Source organism: Pelecanus crispus, chromosome 12 (assembly GCF_030463565.1).
Source record: "Pelecanus crispus isolate bPelCri1 chromosome 12, bPelCri1.pri, whole genome shotgun sequence".
In the NCBI taxonomy this organism is placed as follows: Eukaryota; Metazoa; Chordata; class Aves; order Pelecaniformes; family Pelecanidae; genus Pelecanus; species Pelecanus crispus.
In genome coordinates, this window is record NC_134654.1 from 884,262 (window position 1) to 894,095 (window position 9,834).

At 61.6% G+C, this 9,834-nt stretch overlaps 1 protein-coding gene across 1 annotated transcript in view; it reads right to left on the bottom strand.

The window, feature by feature from the left end:
- Positions 1-2,887, bottom strand: part of RAP1GAP2 (RAP1 GTPase activating protein 2) — a 79,316-nt gene extending 76,429 nt beyond the window's left edge. The window contains exons 1-2 of the mRNA XM_075720095.1: positions 2,850-2,887; positions 216-332 (exon numbers count right to left, since the gene is read on the bottom strand). Coding sequence (XP_075576210.1) covers positions 216-332; positions 2,850-2,887 — 155 coding nt within the window. The remainder of the gene's footprint in view (positions 1-215; positions 333-2,849) is intronic.
- Positions 2,888-9,834: the final 6,947 nt, after the last annotated feature.

Here is a 9,834-nt window from a genome sequence, read left to right on the forward strand (position 1 = left end):
GGCTCCCGGCTGCAACCCCTGCACCCGGAACCCTACTTTAAAGCGAACCCCGAGATGCTCAGATATTCACAGGGCTCCAGAGACAGGCTGAGGCTCAGGAGACCCACGTCAAAACCGTGAGGGCTTGTGACAGAGCGAGCTGCCGGCAGCACTGGCGGGGGATGCGCCAGTGCTCCCCGCAGCCCCCGGCCCCGCACCCGCCGGCCCCCCCTTACCTGCTGGGCGAGCCCAGGTCCGCCCGGCTGACGATGCGGTGCTGGTGAGGCGAGTACAGCCACTGGAAAGCCGTCAGCGTCCTCTCCTCGATCCGAAACCGGCCTTCTCGCACGTACCTAAAAATAACAGCGCGGAAGACTGAAATATTTATTAGCGCAGGATTGGGGAGAGGGAGCTGCAGGACGCGGAGAGCAGAGCGGCTGGCTCAGCAGCGCTGCTTGGAGCTGTGACTCCAACACCACCACCAGCGTGTTCCTCAGCGGCAGTAGCAGGACGACATTACAGCCCCATCTGCCTGCATCCCCGCGCCGTCCCTGCCCTGCCCACCAGCGGATGCTCCCATGGGCATGCAGCCACGGCTGGGACACGAGGGTGTCCCCCAGGGGAGGGGACAGCGGCCCCCCGGCCACCCTTGCTACCAGCGCGGCGGTCCCCGTCGCCCAGCGCAGGCAGCAGCCGCAGCACGGAGCCTCGCGAAGGACGTGGGACCCCCCCAGGCCAGACCCACGAGCACCCGTAACCCCCAAGCGCAGAAAAGGAAAGAGCGAACGTTTCTGAAGCAGTGCGGGACGTTTCGCTGTAAAACCCGGAGAGGCGGAGGTGCAACACCCCCGCTCGGCATCATCACCCTGGGGCCCAGCCTGCCTCCAACAGCTGCCCACCAGCCCCGGCACCAGCCCTGTCCCCAGCGCCATCACCGGCTCCAAGACCAGGCTAATGCCTTTTTAACATTATGTCGAATGCCAGGCCAGATGTTGAGGCTTATTAAATAACATTCAAGTGACGAATCGATGGTTATTATTTTGATTAGAGAAGTACAGGTTCTCTGTTACATGAGCAAAATGTCAGTAACCAGAGTTGTTCCCATCTTTTAGAGCACCGTTCTGCTGCCTGCCTCCATCCCAACAGCCAGCTGCACTTCACACACCCTCCTCCGAACATGCAATTTCATCAGCAAGTGATTAATTATTTAAAGCCCCTGTAGCACTGGTTGGAGACACACGCATGCACGCGCAGCTGCAGCATCCATGAAACCCCAGCCAGGGCTGGGGCGAGCTCCCAGCCCTCCCCTCTGCGTGCGGGTGGTCTGGGCGGTGCGTTCCCACCATGACCACAGGGATCCGGCCACGCTGCCTGGATGGGGCCGAGGGGACGCACCGCAGGGCCGAGGGGATGCACCGCAGCCCTGATGAGCAGGGCCATGGCTGGAGCCATTCGCTGCTGCTGCTGGGTTCTGCTGCCTGCCCAAACTTGCCCAGCCCAGGGCTGCGGGGTCCTGCCAGAACCAGGGGGCAGCGACAGCATGGGAGTTGGGACCTCCCGCTCTCAGCAGAAGGAAACCCAAAAGACTCCTTGAGTATCCCCGGTACAGGCTGACCTACTAATTTTCTTGGTACAAGCAACCAGGCACGTTGCAGTCCCAACGCTCCCCTGCAGCTCTTGCATACGATAACATTGCACAAAGTGGTGGCAGGCAAGCCAGAATGGCTTTTGGGAAGGAAGGGGGGGTGAGGCAGTGGGGATGGCAGAACAGCCAAGCCAAGCACCATTGCGACAGCCTGGGTCTAAGCGCGTAAGAAAAAACATGCCTTAGGCTGCTGAGGAGGGGAAAAAAAGAAAGAAAGAAAAAACAGCTTCACAAGCTTAGAGTAATCCTCCAATGATTTCCACTCTGGCTGTTCCCCCAGGTTTGCAGGGATCCCACCCACAGCAGGGAGCCCCGGCATCCAGCCTGGCTCTGCTCCCCACCCCGCCGGCATTGGGATGCGGGATGCGCGCTCCCAGCTCCTACATCAGCAGCGCCACGCTGTAACCGGAGTCACCCCAGTCACAGCCTGGCATCGCTACAGCGCCCTGCTCAAAAGTCACAAGCTTTGGACGTCACAAACTACACAATTAAAAATAAAAAAAAAAAAAAAAAACAGAGAAAGCTTGTTTCCAATGTCAGCCCGTCCCAGCTGCTCCGGTCGCTGCAATCGCCCTGTCCCCAGCAGGAAGAAGCGGGTCCCCACGCCCAAAGCCCAGGGCAGCCTCAACACCCCCTCACCCCCAGGACAACACCCTGGAGGCCCCCAAAGCGTCCCCAGGGTGTCCCAGAGACTTCCCGCTGGCTGGCACAAGACCCAAGTGTGCCCGGGACCAGGACGCTGCTGCTCCCCACACCTCTCCCATACAGCGCGGGGCCGCTTCCCAGAAGCAGGATCTCGCTTTGGGATCCAACTCTCCCATCTCTATGGGACCCCAAAAGCCGGAGATGCCCCTGGCAGCAGCTGCAGCCCCCAACCACCCTCTCCCTGCCCGGGGCCCTGTGCCCCCCCAGGCTGGGACCCCCGCAGCCCCACACCCAGGGCCACGCTGTGACCCTTGGGGTGCCCCGGAGGGCCCCAGGGTGCCAGGGCTAAGTCGTCGATCCCCCCCAAACCCCCCCGGAGCCGGGGTTCCACTCGTCACCCGGCTCAGCAGCCGGGACTCCCCCCGGGCTAGGAGCACCACCCCCCCCCCCCCAAAGCCAGGACCCCCTTGCAAACTTCACCCCTCCCGGCCGCCCGCTGGGGTCCCCCCCTCCCCGAGCCTTCGGGGAGCCCCCCGGTACCCGCCGCCCCCCCGGCCCCCGGGGCCGCCCCCGCACTCACCAGCGCACCAGCTCCCAGCGCCGCTCCCCCGAGGCCATGCCGGGGCGGGGGCCGCAGGGGAAGGGGGCGGCCCCGCCGGCAAAGCCCCCCCGCCAGCGGGCAGCGCCGGAGCTCGGTGCCGGTGCCCGCTCCCGGTGCCGGAGCCCCGCGGGGGCTGGGGCGGCTGCGCCGGCTCCTGCGCGTTCCCTCCCTCCTCCGTCCCAACCCCGGGGGGGTCACAGCACCCTGCCCCGCTGGGCAAAGCGCGGGGCAACGCCCGCCCCCGCCCCGGGGGTGCAGGGGGGCGGCACCGGGGGGGCTGCAGGCAAACGGCCCCGTGCCCGGTCCTGCTCTGCAGCCCCCGCTGGACGAGAGGAATCTCCCACCCATCCAGCAGCCGGATCTCCAAGGAAATGCGCCTTTTCCAGCCCCTCAAACGCTTGGAGCCGGGCTGAGCCCAGCATCACAAAGTCCCGCGGGAGCAGTCACGGGTGGAAACACACACAGGATCACGGGTGGAAATAAGCACAGAAACGGGCTCCTGCCAGCCAGGCTCCCCCCGCCCAGCCCGAGCCCCCCGCGCTCACCCCGTCCCCCTCGCCACGGAGGTGCACGGCCGCACCAGTGCGGGCTGGGGGGCTGGAGCCCACCCCTTGAACCCCGGTTCTGTCGCCAGTCCTCGCTCACCCTTGAAAACAAACAAATAACCCGGCAGAACTTGCCTGCGCGAGGTCCAGGAACGCCGAGTGAAAATTATTCTCCCATAAATTCCAAGCTAAAACCTGCTGCCATCTGCCCGAGCCGGGGCGTCCCTCCCGGAGCCCCTGGGAGCTGCAGGGTGCGTTCAGTTACAGGTGGCCCGCAGTGCTTGGGAAGCAAACTAGGAGCATATCTAGATGTTATTTCTAGGAGCTTCAACTCACAGTAAAAACTGTTTCTCAAAAGCAACGCTCTAGCCCTAAATCCTAACCCTCCTGATCTTTGAGAACTTAATTTCACAACTCAGCAACCCCAGGTGTTGCACCCACAACCCAACAGCTTCATTTAAATCAAATGACATTGATTGCTCGAGTAAATACCTATTATTGGTAACTCCGGAGTCCTGCTCTTGCAGGGCCCAAACACATCTGCAAGGCATCAGTGCCTCCACCTCGGCTGCGCCTTGCGAGGAAGCAGAGGGGTGCTCTGCCGCGTCGGCTGGAGAGGCTGTTCCTCACTCAGGGTCACATAAAGGGAATTCAGCTGGGGGTCTCCCAAATTCTAGGCAGCGACCGATCCCCTGGAGCAGCTGCTGCCTCTTACACGTTATGGGCTGAAGGCTGGAAGGAAACAACCCGCCCCGAGAAGCTGCGTCCATGCGCCGCTTGGGCAGCCGGCAGCCCACTCTGCCGCAGCAGGCTGGTAGCTTGCTCCTCAGCTGGGTGCTTCGGCTGAAATAACGACCAGGAAATTGTTGGTACATCGTATTTTAATGAGCCGGGTAGCAAGTGAGCTCGCCCCTCGGCGAGGCCCCGTTATCAGCTGCCTGCAGCTGTCAGGCACCAGCCCTGCCTGGATTGATGTTGCTCACGATCAGATTCGGAGCCAAGGGCAGACAAAGGGTCGGATCCCCGCTCTGCAGAGCCTGAGCCGCGCTGAACTCCATGCTTGTAAGCGCAGAGAGAGCTTCAGTCCTGATGGATGAGTCTCCAGTGCTTGCATCCACCGTGGGAGTCACGGATGGGAAGCAGCGATGGGACCCCGTGGGGCCGTGGGGCGCAGGAGAGGCCGAAGCTCCCCGTTCCGCCCTGGAGCCTGGGAACTGGCCCACCCCTGCTTCAGCACACATGTTTTTGCAGGCCTGTGAGATCTAAAGAATAAAACCAACTTTTATTTAAAAAAAAAAGATATTGAAAAAAGTTCTAAAATAATGAGAAATTTTAAAAATTGGAGTGTTCACTCAGCGCATACACGCTAATGTATCTGGCATCTTTCGTGTGCCCCCTTGCGCTGCTGGCGCCGTGCCGATCCCGGCTGGGCATCCCTCCGGGCATCCCTCTGGGCCAGGCTGACAGATTTGGCCTGTTATTTCCCAAAGCTTTGCACCGTGCAGCCCGGCGTCACGGGGCCGTGCACCCTGGCCTCCTTCCCCAGCATCGCTGCGGCACGCTGCAGCCCTCCCGCAGCGAGCTGGACAGAGCAACCGCTCTTTGAAGAAGGGCAAATTGCATTACTTAGCTCAAGCAATATCCTTGCAAGTCCGATACTTTCAAATCCCTGTGGAAATGCTGAGCTAATGTTAAATTTATCAAAACCCCTTAGCTTTTAGCCCTCCATCACTTTAAGCAGCTTCTTATTAGGTTCTTCAAAGCAATTAGAAGACACACACACATGTTACATTTCAATTAGGTTGAAAAACAATATTTGAGACAAAGTTAAACTCATTTTTAAATTAAATGCAAAAATTCCTCTAATAATTAACTTGGGGGGTGGAGGGGAAAGCAGTGGTCTAAAAGCACTCCACATAGTTCAGAAGGGTGCCGGAGGCAGGTTTAACCTCAGCGCGCACCAAGATGCACACTTCCTTCGGGAAGCGGCTGTTTTACCCTGGCATCGCCGTGGATGTGAGCCGGCCTCACCTAACGCCAGGCGTTTGAGCGCAGGCAGACCTGCGGGCAGGGGCCCACTGCCCTCCGCTCCTTCTGCAGCCACAGCAAAGAGGGACGCACGGCCAGGAGCAGCCTGGCTCGCTGCCCTGGGTGCCCGCTTCTTTCCACGCGCTGCAAGTGGAGTGCGAGATGGCTACGGCCCGAACCAATGTCTCCGCTAAGATGGGACCAAAACAGTGCCACAGGCAGCCGAGCAAGGCCATGGCTCACAGCACAACTTCCCTCGTGCCGCCTTCCCTCCGCAGCCGCCCTCTCTGCGGGGCAGCACGGTCACGGCCCCCAGCCCCAGCCCTCCCGCAGCTGCGCTCTCGCCTGCCCAAAGCACTGGGGAAGCCCCACGCTGGGGCTGCAGCCTGCGAGGGCTGTGCTCAACCACCACCAACACACACGGACACACACACGGACATGTATTGTTCAAAAAACAGGCAGACGTGGCACTTTGGGACATGGTTTAGTGGGCATGGTGGTGTTGGGGTGATGGTTGGACTGATGATCTTAGAGGGCATTTCCAACCTTAATGATTCCTAGTTTTTACTTTCATTAAAAAATAATCCAGCCACCAAGCCAGGAAACATGAAGTTGCTACTCTCCCCTGAATTGGTTTAGTGGTGGACTTGGCAGTGTTAGGTTAATGGTTGGACTGGATGATCTGAAAGGGCTTTTCCAACCTCAACAATTTGATGACTCTATGATTCTATATACATGTATGCGGGCGCCTGGGCACCGGTGCCGGGTCACCCCCAGCACCAGACCCCCAGAGTCTGTGCCCATCCCCCGCTGTTGCCGAGGTCTCCCTGCAGCACCCAGCGCACCCTCAGCACCCCCCGGGCACCCAGGACGGGGACCCCCAGCCCTGAGTAGGCCAAGCCCGGCACTGGAGTCTGTGCAAGCTGCCCATACCACTGCCTGTACTGCTGCCTGTACCGCTGCCTATACTGCTCCCGGTACCGCTGCAGGTACTGCTGCCTGCACTGCTGCCCGTACTGCTGCCGGTATCGCTGCCGGTACCGCTGCAGGTACTGCTGCCTGCACTGCTGCCCGTACCGCTGCCGGTACCGCTGCAGGTACTGCTGCCTGCACTGCTGCCCGTACCGCTGCCAGTATTGCTGCCGGTACCGCTGCCGGTACCGCTGCCCGTACCACTGCCGGCACCGCTGCCTGTAGTGCTGCCCGTAGCGCTGCCCGTACCGCTGCCGGTACCGCTGCCCGTATCGCTGCCGGTACCGCTGCCTGTACCGCTGCCGGTACCGCTGCCTGTACCGCTGCCGGTACCACTGCCCGTACCGCTGCCGGTACCGCTGCCCATATCGCTGCCGGTACCGCTGCCGGTACCACTGCCGGTACTGCTGCCTGTACCGCTGCCCGTACCGCTGCCCGTACCGCTGCAGGTACTGCTGCCTGCACTGCTGCCCGTACCGCTGCCAGTATTGCTGCCGGTACCGCTGCCGGTACCGCTGCCCGTACCACTGCCGGCACCGCTGCCTGTAGTGCTGCCCGTAGCGCTGCCCGTACCGCTGCCGGTACCGCTGCCCGTACCGCTGTCCGTACCGCTGCCGGTACCGCTGCCGGTACCGCTGCCTGTACCGCTGCCCGTACCGCTGCCCATATCGCTGCCGGTACCGCTGCCGGTACCGCTGCCTGTACCGCTGCCTGTACCGCTGCCGGTACCACTGCTGGTACCGCTGCCCGTACCGCTGCCCGTAGCGCTGCCCATATCGCTGCCGGTACCGCTGCCCATATCACTGCCGGTACCGCTGCCGGTACCGCTGCCCGTAGCGCTGCCCATATCGCTGCCGGTACCGCTGCCGGTACCACTGCCGGTACCACTGCCGGTACCGCTGCCGGTACCGCTGCCCGTAGCGCTGCCCGTAGCGCTGCCGCTAGAGGTCAGTGTGGGTCCGGAGCTGCAGGCAGCGGGCAGCGGCCTGCGCCCATCCCCGCACAGCAGAGCTGCTGCTGCTGCCTGCAACACCCAGCTGCAGTAGCTGCAGTAGCTGCAGTCGCTGCAGTCGCTGCAGTCGCTGCCGTCTCCACCGACCTCTCTCCAGGGTGGCTTCCACGGGAGAAGCCACCTCTGCAGCACAGCCCGAGCCCGAGGCGCTTGGGTGGGTCCCTCTGCAGCCACTGGCCCCCGAGCCCCGCTGCGACCTCGACGCTTCGGCGCCTGCCTGCACCCACGGGGTCACGGCGAGCGGGTGCTGCCCGTGCCCTCTTTCAGGGGTCACAGCGAGCGGGTGCTGCCCGTGCCCTCTTTCAGGCGGCGTTGCCGTTGGGTGGCTCCCAACCGGAGGACGACCGGCGAGGAGCAGGCTGGCTCTGCCCCACAGCCTGCGGAGCTCGGTCGCGCAGCTGGGCTGGCAGCAGGGACCCCGCAACTCCTCCTGAGGCCGAAATGGCGTTCCTGCCATTTTTGACTCATTTCGTTGATCACAAAGCACCTCAGACCCGTCGGAGAAGCGGTTCCTGCCTCTCAGAGCAAGACGGGAGTGAGGGAGGGTCACGGTGTAAGTGTGGTGCCGGACAGCACGGCTGCTGGAGGCATTAGCTCAGGGACTGCTAGGTCACGTCCCAGTCCAAAACGCTGAGAGCACCTCTCACAGCAAAAGGCTGCCAGTGAAACCAGCTGGCTGTGGAACGGTGAGCGCAAGCGGGAGAGGTGACGGGAAATATTAATAGCGCGTGTGCATTATGGCCGAGCCCAAGCTGCCAGGCGACCGCTGCAGAGGCAGCCGGCTTCGCCCCGTGCCAGGCCGGGTGCAGAGCTGTGCCCTGCTGCCGTTCCTCGCAGCACGGCTGCGTCCCGGGGCGGTGACCTCATTTACAGAGGCAGCTCTCTGTCCCCGAATGCCTGACCTTCATCCTTTGCAGGCTTATTCAGTGGAAAATCGATGAAAATTGTACAAACGTGGTGAAACATGATGCACTCGGAAATCACCCCTCCCTCTTCCCCCCCGCCTCCCCGTCTGTAATTCACTGCTACGCAAGTTAGCGCATGGGTTAGGGAAAGACACAGTGAGACATTAAAACAGTTCCCCCCCCCCCCCCCCCCCCAACCATAGCAAACTGCAGCGAGAGGGACAAACAACACCTTGGCAAGCATCAGCCCAATGGCTACAAACGGGTGAGAGGTGCTCCTAACGAGACAACACGGCTCCGAATAAGAAAGTCTGCACTCTCCTCCTTCACACAGAAATCCCGCCCCTCTTACCAACTTGCATTGCGGGAAGGACTCCTTTTTTTAAGAGAAAACAAGCTGGGAGGAGGCCCACGCAGGAGTCAGCGTGACTGGGTGAGCATTAGGAAGCACTGAAGCTCTCGACTGCGCTGGCTGGGGCCCTGAGCAGAGATGTCTGAATAATTCATTGCGAATCAGAAGCTTGCGTGTGCATGTGCAGACCTTCAGGCCTCACTGGTCACCTTTTCTCCCGATTTAATGATTGCTCTTTAGCGTGAATTAAACTCACTCCCCATAGAAGAGCCCCAACCCCAAGCCCAGCCTTGCTCTGCTATCGGCCAGCACGAAGCCCAGCTGCACCGCACCGCACCGCATCAGGCAAGGACCCGGTCTTTGGCTGTTTCGGCGCAGGGATGTTACAAACCCACCGCATTTCACCCGGGCTATGCCCTCCTCTGCCTGCCCTCCTGCGGGCACCGGGCAGGACTATTCCCCACCGCGTACCCTCGATCGCTTGGCGTGGCACAGGCACTCAGAGGCTTTAAACATCCGAGGGGAAGAAAGGACACGTGGGATGACAAAATGATCATAGAATCACAGAATCATCGAATCGTTTAGGTTGGAAAAGCCCTTTAAGATCATCCAGTCCAACCATTAACCTACACTGCCAAGTCCACGCTAAACCAACCAAGGGTAGACCAGACTGAACCATGTCCCCAAGTGCCACCTCTGCCCGTTTTTTGAACGCTTCCAGGGATGGGGACTCCCCCACCTCTCTGGGCCTGCGGGCTGCCTTACAGCACATCCCCGCGCTGTTTGCGCGCTGAAGGCTGATCTGTGCGGAACAGCGGCAGGTTTGGTGTGAGGACGGTGGCACGAGCCGGCCGAGCACCGGGCCGGGAACACTGCAGCCTCTGTAGCAGATTTTGGTTTGAGGGAACGGGGATGAGCAGGCTGTCAGCTGACGGGGAGGATGCTACCGCTCCTCTGCTGCCGGGCGGCGCGGGACAGGCCGTCGCACCTCAGCTTCCCCTGCTGCAGGAGAGGCGCAGCGAGCTCGGCCATCGCCGAAAGCCGAGCGCCAGCTGCCCCGGGAAAGGCCAACAAAAGCGCGCCGAGAGCCGGCGCGCACGCGAGCAAAGAGGCTCTGCCCGCAGCTCCCGGGCAGCCCTGTTCTGGTGCA